Source organism: Oncorhynchus mykiss, chromosome 31 (assembly GCF_013265735.2).
Source record: "Oncorhynchus mykiss isolate Arlee chromosome 31, USDA_OmykA_1.1, whole genome shotgun sequence".
Classification (NCBI taxonomy): domain Eukaryota; kingdom Metazoa; phylum Chordata; class Actinopteri; order Salmoniformes; family Salmonidae; genus Oncorhynchus; species Oncorhynchus mykiss.
The window spans coordinates 11,032,040-11,050,368 of NC_050571.1; the positions used below are offsets into that span (position 1 = coordinate 11,032,040).

Sequence of the window (18,329 nt, forward strand, 5' to 3'; positions counted from 1 at the left end):
ATTTAGGCTGGGTTTCTGTATAGCACTTTGTGACATCGGCTGATGTAAAATGGCCTTTATGAATACATTTGATTCCTTGATTGATTGATTAATGATATCATGTGAAATTACATTTTGCTCACTTACTTTTCACTGTACATTTTCCACCCACTTGTTTTTAGATTATTCAATTGCTCTTAAATAACTTAAAAATACAGCAAAGGTTAGTTTTTTTAACTATCTTTATTCATCTGTACAAAAATCATCATCATCATCATCATCATCAGGTTAGGCAGTGGTCTGTTTGTAGTATAGACAATATAATACTGTACATCACTTTCGACTTTACAATATAAAACTCATTTTGAAGAATGACTATACACGGGGGAGGTCTAACACATTGGGTTGTGATGAGGACAACGGGTGTCACTATTATAAGGCCTTCCATCAGGAAACAGCAGGTTGGCATAGACCCTACGTTTCCCACTATAGATCTTGTGATTAGCAAGTGTTGTACTTGGATGCCATTTCACACACATCATGTTCTCCTATTGAAGAGATTCACGTTGACTATAAAACAGCATGATTTAGGTGTGAATACGTCGCCAGTCTGAGGGAAGGGATGTAGTCTACCACCTCAGGTCCAGTGGTGTTCTAGATATTGGAACATGATGCTCTTTTAATTCCTCATGTTTATCCTTTCCCCCCCCCCAAATTGGCCAAGAGAGAGCTGGCTTTCTCCGAACAGAACAGAACTGTTTTAGATCAGTGTGGTTGTGTGTTCACAGGTAGCCAGTCGTGCAGCCTCTGGTCTGTTCTCTCCGCTCTCCCCGTGGTCTCAGCAGCTCTCTCTCTCAGTCTCCGTCTCTCCGCATCTCTCTCCGTCTCTCCGCTCACATCTCTGTCAGACAGACACAAACAAACGCACAGTCATTAGCATGCAGCAGTCTGGTACAGATGCCGAGGACAGTTATGATTCATCGGGAACAGCACTTATCTGTGTCTGATAACACGGTGTGTATGTGTATGTGTGTGTGTGTGTGTGTGTGTGTGTGTGTGTGTGTGTGTTTGTGTGTGTGTGTGTGTGTGTGTGTGTGTGTGTGTGTGTGTGTGTGTGTGTGTGTGTGTGTGTGTGTGTGTGTGTGTGTGTGTGTGTGTGTGTGTGTGTGTGTGTGTGTGTGTGTGTGTGTGTGTATCTTCGTCTCTGTGTGTTCTCAAACAGCACTGCCTCTCTGCTGATAGTGGTAAGATAGTCATGTACTGTAGACTACTATCACTGGAGGGTGTGTAGATAGCCCACCTCAACCCTGCAGACATGGCATTTAGACACTAGAGGAGATCTGGGATTCAGCTGGATACTGCATTTAGACATTAGAGGAGATCTGGGATTCAGCTGGATACTGCATTTATTCACTAGAGGAGCTGGGATTCAGCTGGATACTGCATTTATTCACTAGAGGAGCTGGGATTCAGCTGGATACTGCATTTAGACACTAGAGGAGCTGCGATTCAGCTGGATACTGCATTTAGACACTAGAGGAGCTGGGATTCAGCTGGATATTGCATTTATTCACTAGAGGAGCTGGGATTCAGCTGGATACTGCATTTAGACACTAGAGGAGCTGCGATTCAGCTGGATACTGCATTTAGACACTAGAGGAGCTGGGATTCAGCTGGATATTGCATTTATTCACTAGAGGAGCTGGGATTCAGCTGGATACTGCATTTAGACACTAGAGGAGATCTGGTATTCAGCTGGATACTGCATTTAGACACTAGAGGAGATCTGGGATTCAGCTGGATACTGCATTTAGACACTAGAGGAGCTGTGATTCAGCTGGATACTGCATTTAGACACTAGAGGAGCTGTGATTCAGCTGGATACTGCATTTAGACACTAGAGGAGCTGTGATTCAGCTGGATACTGCATTTAGACACTAGAGGAGCTGGGATTCAGCTGGATACTGCATTTATTCACTAGAGGAGCTGGGATTCAGCTGGATACTGCATTTAGACACTAGAGGAGCTGTGATTCAGCTGGATACTGCATTTAGACACTAGAGGAGCTGTGATTCAGCTGGATACTGCATTTAGACACTAGAGGAGCTGTGATTCAGCTGGATACTGCATTTAGACACTAGAGGAGCTGTGATTCAGCTGGATACTGCATTTATTCACTAGAGGAGCTGGGATTCAGCTGGATACTGCATTTAGACACTAGAGGAGCTGTGATTCAGCTGGATACTGCATTTAGACACTAGAGGAGCTGGGATTCAGCTGGATACTGCATTTAGACACCAGAGGAGCTGTGATTCAGCTGGATACTGCATTTAGACACTAGAGGAGCTGTGATTCAGCTGGATACTGCATTTAGACACCAGATGAGCTGTGATTCAGCTGGATACTGCATTTATTCACTAGAGGAGCTGGGATTCAGCTGGATACTGCATTTAGACACTAGAGGAGCTGTGATTCAGCTGGATACTGCATTTAGACACTAGAGGAGCTGTGATTCAGCTGGATACTGCATTTAGACACTAGAGGAGCTGTGATTCAGCTGGATACTGTATTTAGACACTAGAGGAGCTGTGATTCAGCTGGATACTGCATTTAGACACTAGAGGAGCTGTGATTCAGCTGGATACTGTATTTAGACACTAGAGGAGCTGTGATTCAGCTGGATACTGCATTTAGACACTAGAGGAGCTGTGATTCAGCTGGATACTGCATTTAGACACTAGAGGAGCTGTGATTCAGCTGGATACTGCATTTAGACACTAGAGGAGCTGTGATTCAGCTGGATACTGCATTTAGACACTAGAGGAGCTGTGATTCAGCTGGATACTACAAGGATGAGACCCAGTTTGAGTTCCAAATGGCACCCTATTCCCTCATAGGGCTTTATTACCTCATAGGGCTCTGGTCAAAAGCAGTGCACTATGCGGCTTGTAGGTTACTGGCTACGAGCTGCTCTACGTGTTAGCATTTCAATGGAAAAGGAAATTGATAATATTAAAGGCCTAACTAGAAGTAAATAAATGAATAATATTAAAGACCTATAGAAAATAAACTGACCTCAGCTGGCATTGAAACACTAGACTAAAGAGATAGAAACACTAGCCTATTTTACCTTTATTTAACTAGGCAAGTCAGTTAAGAACAAATTCTTATTTTCAATGACGGCACAGTGGGAACAGTGGGTTAACGGCCTTGTTCAGGGGCATAACAACAGATTTTACCTTGTCAGCTCAAGGATTTGATCTTCCAACCTTTCGGTTACTAGTCCAACACTCTAACCACTAGCCTACCTGCCACCCCACTAAAGGGATATAAAGAGATTGAAACACTAGACTAAAGAGATATAAAGAGATTGAAACACTAGACTAAAGATATATAAAGAGATTGAAACACTACACTAGAGATATATAAAGAGATTGAAACACTAGACTAAAGATATATAAAGAGATTGAAACACTAGACTAAAGAGATATAAAGAGATTGAAACACTAGACTAAATATATATATAAAGAGATTGAAACACTACACTAGAGATATATAAAGAGATTGAAACACTAGACTAAAGATATATAAAGAGATTGAAACACTAGACTAAAGATATATAAAGAGATTGAAACACTAGACTAAAGAGATATAAAGAGATTTGAAACACTAGACTAAATATATATAAAGAGATTGAAACACTACACTAGAGATATATAAAGAGATTGAAACACTAGACTAAAGATATATAAAGAGATTGAAACACTAGACTAAAGAGATATAAAGAGATTGACACACTAGACTAAAGAGATATAAAGAGATTGAAACACTAGACTAAAGATATATAAAGAGATTGAAACACTAGACTAAATATATATAAAGAGATTGAAACACTACACTAGAGATATATAAAGAGATTGAAACACTAGACTAAAGATATATAAAGAGATTGAAACACTACACTAGAGATATATAAAGAGATTGAAACACTAGACTAAAGATATATAAAGAGATTGAAACATTAGACTAAAGATATATAAAGAGATTGAAACACTAGACTAAAGAGATATAAAGAGATTTGAAACACTAGACTAAATATATATAAAGAGATTGAAACACTACACTAGAGATATATAAAGAGATTGAAACACTAGACTAAAGATATATAAAGAGATTGAAACACTAGACTAAAGATATATAAAGAGATTGAAACACTAGACTAAAGAGATATAAAGAGATTTGAAACACTAGACTAAATATATATAAAGAGATTGAAACACTACACTAGAGATATATAAAGAGATTGAAACACTATACTAAAGATATATAAAGAGATTGAAACACTAGACTAAAGAGATATAAAGAGATTGACACACTAGACTAAAGAGATATAAAGAGATTGAAACACTAGACTAAAGAGATATAAAGAGATTGAAACACTAGACTAAATATATATAAAGAGATTGAAACACTACACTAGAGATATATAAAGAGATTGAAACACTAGACTAAAGATATATAAAGAGATTGAAACACTACACTAGAGATATATAAAGAGATTGAAACACTAGACTAAAGATATATAAAGAGATTGAAACATTAGACTAAAGAGATATAAAGAGATTGAAACACTAGACTAAAGATATATAAAGAGATTGAAACACTACACTAGAGATATATAAAGAGATTGAAACACTAGACTAAAGAGATATAAAGAGATTGAAACACTAGACTAAAGAGATATATAAAGAGATTGAAACACTACACTAGAGATATATAAAGAGATTAAAACACTAGACTAAAGATATATAAAGAGATTGAAACACTAGACTAAAGAGATATAAAGAGATTGACACACTAGACTAAAGAGATATAAAGAGATTGAAACACTAGACTAAAGATATATAAAGAGATTGAAACACTAGACTAGAGATATATAAAGAGATTGAAACACTACACTAAAGATATATAAAGAGATTGAAACACTACACTAGAGATACATAAAGAGATTGAAACACTAGACTAAAGAGATATAAAGAGATTGAAACACTAGACTAAATATATATAAAGAGATTGAAACACTACACTAGAGATATATAAAGAGATTGAAACACTAGACTAAAGATATATAAAGAGATTGAAACACTAGACTAAAGAGATATAAAGAGATTGAAACACTAGACTAAATATATATAAAGAGATTGAAACACTACACTAGAGATATATAAAGAGATTGAAACACTAGACTAAAGATATATAAAGAGATTGAAACACTAGACTAGAGATATATAAAGAGATTGAAACACTAGACTAAAGATATATAAAGAGATTGAAACATTAGACTAAAGAGATATAAAGAGATTGAAACACTAGACTAAAGATATATAAAGAGATTGAAACACTACACTAGAGATATATAAAGAGATTGAAACACTAGACTAAAGAGATATAAAGAGATTGAAACACTAGACTAAAGAGATATATAAAGAGATTGAAACACTACACTAGAGATATATAAAGAGATTGAAACACTAGACTAAAGATATATAAAGAGATTGAAACACTACACTAGAGATATATAAAGAGATTGAAACACTAGACTAAAGATATATAAAGAGATTGAAACATTAGACTAAAGAGATATAAAGAGATTGAAACACTAGACTAAAGATATATAAAGAGATTGAAACACTACACTAGAGATATATAAAGAGATTGAAACACTAGACTAAAGAGATATAAAGAGATTGAAACACTAGACTAAAGATATATAAAGAGATTGAAACACTAGACTAAAGATATATAAAGAGATTGAAACACTAGACTAAAGAGATATAAAGAGATTGAAACACTAGACTAAAGAGATATATAAAGAGATTGAAACACTACACTAGAGACATATAAAGAGATTGAAACACTAGACTAAAGAGATATAAAGAGATTGAAACACTAGACTAAAGATATATAAAGAGATTGAAACACTAGACTAAAGATATATAAAGAGATTGAAACACTAGACTAAAGAGATATAAAGAGATTGAAACACTAGACTAAAGATATATAAAGAGATTGAAACACTACACTAGAGATATATAAAGAGATTGAAACACTAGACTAAAGATATATAAAGAGATTGAAACACTAGACTAAAGAGATATAAAGAGATTGAAAGACTAGACTAAAGAGATATAAAGAGATTGAAACACTAGACTAAAGATATATAAAGAGATTGAAACACTAGACTAGAGATATATAAAGAGATTGAAACACTAGACTAAAGAGATATAAAGAGATTGAAACACTAGACTAAAGATATATAAATAGATTGAAACACTACACTAGAGATATATAAAGAGATTGAAACACTAGACTAAAGAGATATAAAGAGATTGAAACACTAGACTAAAGATATATAAAGAGATTGAAACACTAGACTAGAGATATTTAAAGAGATTGAAACACTAGACTAAAGATATATAAAGAGATTGAAACACTACACTAGAGATATATAAAGAGATTGAAACACTAGACTAAAGAGATATAAAGAGATTGAAACACTAGACTAAAGATATATAAAGAGATTGAAACACTACACTAGAGATATATAAAGAGATTGAAACACTAGACTAAAGATATATAAAGAGATTGAAACACTAGACTAAATATATATAAAGAGATTGAAACACTACACTAGAGCTATATAAAGAGATTGAAACACTAGACTAAAGATATATAAAGAGATTGAAACACTAGACTAAAGATATATAAAGAGATTGAAACATTAGACTAAAGAGATATAAAGAGATTGAAACACTAGACTAAAGATATATAAAGAGATTGAAACACTAGACTAGAGATATATAAAGAGATTGAAACACTAGACTAAAGATATATAAAGAGATTGAAACACTAGACTAAAGATATATAAAGAGATTGAAACACTACACTAGAGATATAAAGAGATTGAAACACTAGACTAAAGAGATATAAAGAGATTGAAACACTAGACTAAAGATATATAAAGAGATTGAAACACTACACTAGAGATATAAAGAGATTGAAACACTAGACTAAAGAGATATAAAGAGATTGAAACACTAGACTAAAGATATATAAATAGATTGAAACACTACACTAGAGATATATAAAGAGATTGAAACACTAGACTAAAGAGATATAAAGAGATTGAAACACTAGACTAACGATATATAAAGAGATTGAAACACTAGACTAGAGATATTTAAAGAGATTGAAACACTAGACTAAAGATATATAAAGAGATTGAAACACTACACTAGAGATATATAAAGAGATTGAAACACTAGACTAAAGAGATATAAAGAGATTGAAACACTAGACTAAAGATATATAAAGAGATTGAAACACTACACTAGAGATATATAAAGAGATTGAAACACTAGACTAAAGATATATAAAGAGATTGAAACACTAGACTAAATATATATAAAGAGATTGAAACACTACACTAGAGCTATATAAAGAGATTGAAACACTAGACTAAAGATATATAAAGAGATTGAAACACTAGACTAAAGATATATAAAGAGATTGAAACATTAGACTAAAGAGATATAAAGAGATTGAAACACTAGACTAAAGATATATAAAGAGATTGAAACACTAGACTAGAGATATATAAAGAGATTGAAACACTAGACTAAAGATATATAAAGAGATTGAAACACTAGACTAAAGATATATAAAGAGATTGAAACACTACACTAGAGATATAAAGAGATTGAAACACTAGACTAAAGAGATATAAAGAGATTGAAACACTAGACTAAAGATATATAAAGAGATTGAAACACTACACTAGAGATATAAAGAGATTGAAACACTAGACTAAAGAGATATAAAGAGATTGTCCAGCTGTGGAGGATTTTTGTTTTGTTTTGAGATGCATACCAGCAAGTTCCCGGTCCAAACTGTCGATGAATCTCTGTAGGTCTCCTGTGTCTCCCATTCTGGCTGAAGAGAAAAGGGAGAGCATGTGAGAATGGAGAAAACCAGAGTGGTTGAATGGAACATTTCTGTGGAGAGATGCAGCAGTAGCAGCTCTATGTTCACTGGCATTTCCTCCTTTGGACCAGAGCAGGAAATGGGATCCAACTCCCAGAATTATATAAGAAGAACCTGCATCCCAAATGTCACCCTATTCCCTAGAGCCCTTAGGGCCCTGGTTAAATGTAGTGGACTATATAGGAAATAGGGTACCATTTGGAACACAATGAAGGAGTCAGGACACAACCCCTGGTTTAACCAAGATGGAAAATAAGATTCACAGACTCTTATTCAGCTGTTTTATAAAAAATCTCCTCTTAAACAGCCCATAATATAAAACTCCACTGAGCCAGTGAGGCGCCTGCAGCACACCTTAGACTGACTGACGTGGATATTCTAGTGTTATGTTTAGCTTATGTATGGCTTATGTATGCTTTATGTATTGCTATGTATGTCTAATGCATCGCTTAAGTAATGTTATGTAAGTCAAATGTATGTATCTTACGTAGTGTTATGTATGTATAATGTATGTCTTAAGTAGTGTTATGTATGTCTAATGTATGTCTTAAGTAGTGCCACGTGTGCCAGTATAATGGAGACAGACAGACTGGTGCCCCCTCAACCAGCACTCTGTGGTCTTTCAATGAACATTATTCCATCATCTACATTAGACAATGTGGCCCCCTTTCACCCAGCCACACACAGCTGCTCCTACCCTAAACCCCCGCTCCACCACCCAATGATGAGGCTCAATAGCCCTGCAGGAGACAGGCTGTAGAAGCACAGCGGCCCAGCTTTGTTGTGTAAACTCAAATCAATAGTGATCTATTGTAAATGCTCTAATTATCTGTGTGAAAGTGGTAGTGATCTGTGTATGGACTGATAGTAATGTCCTACTACAACTCCATCTGGTTAGATAGCTCCGAGCTAGTTTACATGGTGATGGGTTGAGATGTAATGGTATTGGTCTCCTTACCTTTGGGCATCACTGTTATGCCTGCAGTGTGGATCTCTTCTTCGCTGGCGTTCAAACTGTTACCCAGAAACGTCTCACTGCCTGGAGGGAGAGAGGGAGAGAGGGAGAGAGAGAGAGAGAGAGAGAGAGAGAGAGAGAGAGAGAGAGAGAGAGAGAGAGAGAGAGAGAGAGAGAGAGAGAGGTTAGACCACAAGAACACATCCACACGTGGCACAACTAATACATATTATAAACTGAGTGGTTCAAGCCCTGAATGCTGATTGGCTGAAAGCTGTATACCACAGGTATGAGAAAACATATATTTTTACTGCTCTAATTACGTTGGTAACCAGTTTATAATAGCAATAAGGCACCTCGGGGGGTTTGTGGTATATGACTATACCAGATCTGGAGCCAAGCAGTTGTGCATAAGAAGAGCCCTGAGCCTGGTATTTGGCCATATACCACACCCTCTCAGGCCTTATTGATTAAATATAAGCCATTCGGTAGACACTTGATCCAAAGCATACCTGCATACATTTTACATATGGGTGACCCCAGGAATCAAAACCACAACCCTGGCATTTCAAACTCCAAGCTCTACCAACTGAGCTACAGCAGACCATTCTGGTAGCTAATGTTGAATATAACTTTCAGATTGAATGATGTGTTAAATAAGATAACGCAACCCTTCATCCACAGACAGTAATACAAATCCATTAGATGTCATGGAGAAAACGTGCATTAGTTGAAATAGTGTTATTTTGTGTGATTCTCTAATTTCATGTAAAGTTGATGCATGTTCGTGAACCGATGCTGTCGCCAGTAAAAAAAAAGATGTCAAGTGTGGGTTGAGGAAAGGGGCTCAACACGCGGCTACCCATAGGCATATTCTCCATCTGAGTCATCGTTTACGCACAAACCCCACGCATGTATGGGACACACGACCATAAAGGTTTAAACCTAAAGGCTACTCACTGCAGTCACTATTGTCCTCCACGCCGCTGTCACTGACCACTGAGCCGTCGTCCCCTAGCCCGGTGCGCCGTTTGGCTTCAGACAAGAGCAGCTCGTATTCGTACGGAACGCTTTGGGAAGGCTCTCTCAACTCCTCAACCACGTCAGCGAACTCCTGGAGCAGATCAGTTAGCTCCAGCTCCAAGTCTGATAGGGGATTTAGAAAATGGTTTAAATTAGAGTGGGAATAATTCAATTCATGAATTATTTTACACGTTTATTTTAATCAGCCTATTAATAATAGGACTAAAGAGATTCAAAGTTTTTCAAAATTTGCCATTAAAAACTAAATTGTATACCAAACAAAATCAATCCACATTAAATCTTCAACAGCAGGAATAAAATACAATGAACAACGCTGCAATAATCAATAGCCTAATAATAAAAATGTAAAAAAATCAATTCAACGCTCAAGACTCGCCTGAAAAGTTCTCTGTAGACATTCTGAAAAGCTGGAATTGTGCGTCTATGACTTATAGAAGACAGAAACTGTTCAAGAAGTGAAGTTTCAAGTTGATAGGTGGGGTCTTCTGTTTATAAAGCCTCCATAGACTCTACTCACAACCGGAAAAGACGCTCTCTGCAGCACCCAATCAGGTCACTGCGCGCGGCTTCTGTGGTACAGTAGTGAGTGGGCGTCTCGAAAGTAACAGTAAAGGGAGAGGGAAAATTAATGAACGGAACAGTCTCAGAAAACCCCGAGATAGATGCTTATGCAACTCCCTGAACGTCACCAGGACCTAGCTTTCGGGGCTTACGCCACAAATATTTTTGCGCTGATGCTGCAATGGTGTAAAAATAAATTGTAGTCAACTGAATGCACCACTTAGGTAATGGAACTGTGGTTTTGTGAAACTTCCAAAGCCATCCAACCATTATATGCACTTCTCAGAATGGTGCTGTGTCTCGCAAGGTCACTTAATGATTCATTAGTATTCTACATAACAAACAGAATATAATAGCATGATAATGTCAGGCTACACTTATACCAAAAACACCATGTCATTTCTTGTAACAATTTAGGATGATTGTTCTGAAATATATATATATTTTTTTGCTCTCAACATCTGATTCGTTAGGCCTGTTAGTCACCCTTACATCATCCAAGAAGATCAAAATGCCTATTCCCATGAAACTGACTGGGATCAAATGGTTGGCATGCATGCAGCACGGACGTTTCACCTGTAAAACGTGAAGAATTATCATTCATGATTGACAGTGATAATGACCTCATTTATAATAAGGTAGGCCTCATTTGGTGTTTTGGGATTTTTAAAAGGAGACAATGTTCCTTTAGCCTCTTACAGTATGTGTAGACATAGACAATCATGCAATTTGGATGTTGTATTGTATGTATATTCTAAAATTATTTTATACAATAGGCGTCATGTCGGTACCAACTTTCATTCAGAAACGATGGATTAATAGACTACCTGAAACAAACAGCACTACACCACTGGTTATAATAACTGAAAATCAATTGCCATGTGTGGTCAACTGGTGATTCCAGCACCGTTTTGATTGGGACTGCCTTGAGACAAGCATGGAAACTCCGATTTTAGTTTTCACTGAATGTCCGTTTGGATATTTGGTTAAAATTAGACTGGGAAATGTCAGCTAAATTGAGGTGAGTGCTCAGGATCATTAGTCTCGCTATATAAAGCAAGGCAGCTCTTCTCTACACGCGACTACAGTCTACTTTATGAGCTTCCCTGATGTTTTCCTGAACCTTCCAATACTTTCCTGATGCATTTCAGTCACTTAGCCTACTGATGCGAATACACATTTGTACACTTTTCCCATTGGCTATTCAAGTCATTTGACATGTGCTTTTATTGTTTAACAAGGTCATATGGTATACGACGTTTCAATAACAATATAGCTGAAACCACTACTGGTTTCATTGACAGCCTACTGAATTTATTTTCGTAATTGTAGGCTAGGCTACTTGCTGATAGATTATTTGAAGTATTATAGTAACAGTAGGCCTACCTACACAATAACCTCATATGGGGTTACTGATCACAATCGATTGAATGAATAAGAAGAAGTGTTGATTCATTTATTTGGCCTTGGAACATGGAAGAAAACATAGCGCTGCAGGAAGGGGTGCTGGAAGTGCTGTAGATAAAATGAAATACGTTTGTCAAATGATATAATTACTCCTGTCTCTAAATAAAATCATGTCAAATGCTACACTAGTATAATTTAGCCTCAGAGGATCAATAGTGTATTTAAAATTTAAATTAAATGCTTTAGATTGTGTTTTGTCACATTATGAGCGCACAGGGCTCGTCTACAGTCTGGAATCCCGCAAATAGGCGGTGGCAAATATATAACAGCTGATTGTTGAGTTGTGGCTGTCAATAAGTTGTGGCTGTCAATGAAACAGCAGGCAGCAGCTGGACGGTATTTCGCAATATTTCAAAATACAATTGCGGGGAAAAATCTGTTTGAATAGGTGAGTGCCACTGGAAAATTGGTGGATAATTTCCTCCTCATATTGTAGGCATAAAATCAGTGTATCCACTCTTTTCATTGACCAATGCGCTTGGTCGCATTTAAGACATAGGTCGTTCGTTTTATTGATCTCAGTGTGTAAATGTCAGAATAGTTTGACATCTTATAAAGAAATATTATTGTAATGTCTCCAGTCATGTAAAATGACGTAGAGTTGCAGAAATTATTTTTAGAAAGGGCAATTTTTTTCTCAGAACACAAACCCCTCAGCCCCTGGTTTTCAGGACTGAGCCCTGAGATTCAACTCTGTTGATGGCCCTGTACAACTCACGGTGTTTTCAATGGGTCACAAAAATCATCTCGGAAGGAAATTAAAGAACAGAATGATGCGATTTTGCTAAAATATTTGATCTATGATTTCAACCTTTTTGTAATAAATTGTAGGGCTACTGTTGCCTATTATCTATTATAAACAGCCAATCTGTCTATCATATTGCTGTTTTCCCAGGAAAGCATATTTACTAACATTAGCCCACCTTAAATGTCTAATTATAAAGTTACTTCTTATCATGATTTTTGTAAATTAACCCCCAAGTATTTTCACTGTAAAGGCCCATTATTGTAAAGTCACCTGAAACTATGCTAACCAACCAACAGGGGTCACTCAATAAGTGAGAATGAAACGTTACAATTCATGTCAATGCCAACGCAGACCTCTGTCCTACTGACTGATTTACTGGTTGTATGAACAACATAGACACACACTACACATCTGGGGAGGAAAGATTATAGCCCTTTTAGAGTTATATTTCTATTTTTAGTTGGCCAATTTTAGAATTGGGGAAGCACTCTGTGACCACAGTGATCACTTGCCATTTGTGGCCACAGTTGACACAGGTGGAATTGGAACTTTGTGGTAGAATAACTTTCCCTAAAACGGACTTCTTTCTCATCATGTATAACAGTAGGTATGTTACCACGGTTACAGAGAAGAACCTTTTGTATGTCATATCTAACATCTCATATTCTGTTGTTCTGTTGTTCCGTTCACCAGAACCATTCAGATAATCCTGTTGTATATCATATCTAACATCTCATATTCTGTTGTTCCGTTCACCAGAACCATTCAGATAATCCTGTTGTATATCATATCTAACATCTCAAATTCTGTTGTTCCGTTCACCAGAACCATTCAGATAATCCTGTTGTATGTCATATCTAACATCTCATATTCCGTTGTTCCGTTGTTCCGTTCACCAGAACCATTCAGATAATCCTGTTGTATGTCATATCTAACATCTCATATTCTGTTGTTCCGTTCACCAGAACCATTCAGATAATCCTTTTACATTTACTTTCAATTAGTCAATTCCTCAAACCACTAAACCAGAGAAAAACGCTACAGGAAGAAGGAAAAGAATACTGAGTAACCAGTTGTTCTGATTGGCTGCTACACACTGTTCAATCAGCTTATTAGGTTACCTGTAGTGGGAGGGGCACAAGGTGTGTGAGTGTTGGCACAGCAGTTCCCAGGTAGGCTACAGGGATCCAGCCCTAGTCTTCCTCCCTACACTAGTCTGGCAGAGTGACAGGTGGGAGGGGTGGGAGAGAAGGAGAGGGTGTTAACTGTACCCAGGTAGGCTACAGGGATCCAGCCCCAGTCTTCCTCCCTACACTAGTCTGGCAGAGTGACAGGTGGGAGGGGTGGGAGAGAAGGAGAGGGTGTTAACTGTACCCAGGTAGGCTACAGGTACAGCTACCTCCCAGTTCTCCTCCCTACTCTTAGCAGTGGTGGAGGCAGAGGTAACCCGGACAGGCAGAGGTAACCCGGACAGGCAGAGGTAACCCGGACAGGCAGAGGTAACCCGGACAGGTGTCATGTGTGGAGGCTACGGGCCATGTGACAGATGATACTATGACCTGGGCGGGACTCCTTCAGGTCAGTCAACCATTAGTCAGTCACTTTATCACTTAATAAACCATAGGGCAATTGATCTGTCATGTCATATCTTGTAATGGTCTATGCTAATTACTGTAAAAATTACTGTAAAAATCATTAGATTTAAAAAAAAAAAAAAACAATGCTTGATGATAGCTATTATTCACTATTAACATGGAACATCATCATGTAAATATGTAAATTGTCATATAAATTATGTGTGTGTATGTTTTGTTAAATGTTTTTTTTAAATATAATTCCACAAGCATGTTTTGCCATTAGTCATGGTGCAGTAGGTTTGAACAGTAAGGAAAAAGAGGGTGAGATCCCCCAGATTATATTACAGTCCCACTGCGTCCCCAATGCCACCCTATTCCCTAAATAGTGCACCCTTTTTACCCTTTGGCGCTGATCAAAAGAAGTGCACTAAATAGGGAATACGGTGCCATTTAGGACACGGCACAGTCCCTTCTTTTACAGTAACCACTGAGCTAGTAATGCCACTGTTAATAATAGATCACAAAAGGAAGCTGTTTCCTTCATAGCCTTCCAAGGAGGATCATTTCCTCATATGAATGTTTTTCCAACCTCACAACAATGTTCTCCAGTGTTTTAGGTTCCCTATTCGGGTTCTCCTTTAGAACATGGTACATATCAGTAGTTTACTTCACACCAATGTCTTCTAGTGTTCCAAGTCACGTTTTCCACTTCTATGTTCTCCTTTAGAACGTACTTGTCATGTTCCATCTCAGGCTATGGTTCCGTTCAGTTCTCGGTTCCAGAGGAGCTGGGGTCCGGGTCGGGTCCATGGGGTCCACATCCCCCCCCCCCCCCCCCCCCTCTACCAGCCCCTGACCCAGGTCTACCTCAGGGTGGACCAGGGGACAGGGGATGTCTACACCTCCGACCACAGGTGGTTATTTATTGTAACTCATTCTAGATGATCTGGTGGCCGACAGGACCTTTTGACTATTTATTTACATGACTGGATGGATTGTTGCACTTTGATGTTTATTGCTGTTGTATGCTTGTAATGTATAGCTGCTGCTGATAAAGAAACTATCTCTCTATCGCAGGATGGACCGAGAGGCCCTGTGTCCTGACCAACCTCAGGCTGGGGAGTGTATCGTCCCACACGATGCCATCGTGGGCCCTGAGGCAGAGCTGGTGAAGTTCATGGTGGTCGTAGAGCACATCAATGACCACGGCTCCTCACTTTGACAACACTGAGATCCATCTGAGTGTCTCTGAGGATGCGGCTGTCCCCACCAGTTTCTTATTGGACGACCAGGCAGAAGACAGTGACATGGGACGTAACGGACAGCTGCAGTACCACCTAGAGGGAGATGGTGGGTTTTTCAGTGTGACAGTAGAAGAAGAAGCAGCCATTTTGTTTTTGGTTGTGCGACAAGGACTAGACCGCGAGAAGCAGGATCTTCATGAGATGACTCTAGTGGCCACAGACTGTGGTTCTACCCCACTAAGCGCCACAGCAACGTTATTCATAAAAGTAACTGACGTGAACGATAACTGCCCAGAGTTTAGCCTGGACAGCACCCAGAAGGTGGTTATTATAGCGGAATCACCCAGAGACACAGTAGTAGCCAGGGTCAGAGCCACAGACCTAGACCTGGGCCCCAACGCTGCCATTACCTACTCCCTCAGCCCCAAGGTCTCAGAACGGGCCAGGGAACTCTTCAGTCTGGACAGTCACACTGGCCTGATCAGCCTGAGAGGAGACGTCAGAGACCGCCACAGTGACAGTGTTAGTGACAGGGGAGAAGAGGTGGTGTTGAAAGTGTTAGCCAGCGGCCCCCACTGCCTCCCTGCAGACACGGCATAAATGGCATAAAGATCAGGTTCATAGCAGAGCATCAAAACCAGACGATAGTGTTGCAGGAAAACCAGCCCCCCACTGTCTTGGCTTTGCTAGAGCTACCGGGGGTTACTAGTAGTGTTAGAGGCTCATCGTATCTCTCCATTGAAGGAGAGGTGCCGTTCTCTTTGAGCTGACAGAATGGCAAATACCTCCTGTCGACATCAAAGCCCTTAGCCTATGAGATGAAGAGTGAATATCATGTTTCTGTAGTGATGCGTGATGGTGTCGGGGAGCCTGCAGCTCAGGGCTTCCCCAGGAGAGCGATCCAGGTGAGGGTGGTGGATGTGAATGATAATGCTCCACAGTTTCTCCAGAGTCACTATCTGATAGACATAGAGGAGAATAACCCTCCTGGGGCGTCTCTGCTGAGAGTCTGCGCACAGGACGCAGACAGCAGTCTGAACGGGCAGGTCACCTACAAACTGGGCCAACTATCACACATGGCGGCGGTCATTTTTAGAATCGACCAAAACACAGGTCAGCTGACGGTTTCTGCACTCCTGGACAGGGAACAACAGGACGTTCACAGATTGACAGTTGTAGCCAGAGATAACGGCTCTCCTCCATTAAAGTCTTCCGTGATGGTGACAATCACCGTCCTGGACCAGAATGATAACGCTCCTGACTTCCTCACCCCTCACTTCATCTTCTTCCTCCCTGAGAATATACCTCCCCTGGCCCAGGTGGGGAAGATGGGGGTGTCGGACGTGGACACAAGGCTTAACGGGGAGGTGGAGGTGACGGAGGTGAACAGCAGTGTCGGCCCCTTCGTCATAGACAACGTCCAGGGGACGCTGCGCTACATGGCCGATGTCGACTGCGAGAAACAGGACCGCCACGAATTAGATCTGCTCGCCACCGACAACGGACGCCCGTCACCTCTGACCTCCGTCGCCAGGGTAACAGTGTTCATTGAGGATGTCAACGACAACCAGCCCCAGGTCATCCTTCCCAGCAGCAACCTGCCGTGTCTCACCATCTCCACGGGGACCACCACGGGCACCATGGTAACCAAGATCTACGCCATCGACGAGGACTCAGGGTTAAACTCGGAGATCAAATACACCATCGCAGCGCGGGAATCACCGGGCACCTCTCCATCATCCCATCACCACGATGACAGCAGCAGCAGTCCCTTCCAGCTGGACACTCGGTCCGGTAATGTAACCTTAGCCCATGGTGACGGTGGGAAACCAGCGCCCCTCCACACCACCGTCTGGGTCAATCTGCTGGTCAACGACACCTTGGAACCATGTCACCTGGAAACTCTACCCAGATCCCTGCCCTACAGACTGGCCCAGACGCCCTCTGAAAAGCCAGCTGAGACGCCCGCATGCGACAGACATGCCCGGTTGATCCTGCTGGTAGGTCTGGGCATCATGGTGGCCTCGCTCTGTCTGTTTCTGGTGACGGTTGTTTTATACATGAAACAGAGGAAGAGATCTAGAGGGGAACGACAGCAGAGGAGGGGGGTAAATGAGAATCAGATTCCTCTACGCATTCAGGAGAGATATTCTTCAGGAGAAGCATTATAATGAAAGAGAGGCTTATTCTGACTGGACTCTAGATATTTTTCAGGAGAAGCATTATAATGAGAGAGATGCTTATTCTGACTGGACTCTAGATATTATTCAGGAGAAGTGTTATAATGAGAGAGATGCTTATTCTGACTGGACTCTATACTATATTTAGTTGAAGTTTCTTGTATACCATGTAAAAAGTATGAAATCAATTCTACAATTAAATACATTTTCACTGTTTCACACAAAGGAGTCTCTATCTCTTTCAATATTCTAAATTGAAACATTCTGGTTAAATGTCTGATACAATCCAATACTTTGGTAGGGCTCTAATCCCTATTCACTACATAGTGGCCTACTTTGGTAGGGCTCTAATCCCTATTCACTACATAGTGGCCTACTTTGGTAGGGCTCTAATCCCTATTCACTACATAGTGGCCTACTTTGGTAGGGCTCTAATCCCTATTCACTACATAGTGGCCTACTTTGGTAGGGCTCTAATCCCTATTCACTACATAGTGGCCTACTTTGGTAGGGCTCTAATCCCTATTCACT

General features: G+C 39.5%; 1 protein-coding gene and 1 pseudogene across 1 annotated transcript; one reads left to right on the plus strand and one right to left on the minus strand.

Annotated features, from left to right (window-relative positions):
• Positions 1–207: 207 nt before the first annotated feature.
• Positions 208–10,551, minus strand: si:dkey-27i16.2 (regulator of cell cycle RGCC-like). Its single transcript, XM_036970273.1, has 5 exons — positions 10,398–10,551; positions 9,938–10,123; positions 8,981–9,061; positions 7,909–7,971; positions 208–880 (listed from the first exon to the last, which is right to left on the minus strand). Exons 1-5 carry the CDS (start codon positions 10,417–10,419, stop codon positions 873–875), a joined length of 360 nt encoding a protein of 119 aa, XP_036826168.1. The 5' UTR covers positions 10,420–10,551; the 3' UTR covers positions 208–872.
• A 4,901-nt stretch (positions 10,552–15,452) lies between these two features.
• Positions 15,453–18,013, plus strand: LOC110504370 (annotated as a pseudogene).
• The last annotated feature ends 316 nt before the right edge of the window (positions 18,014–18,329 follow it).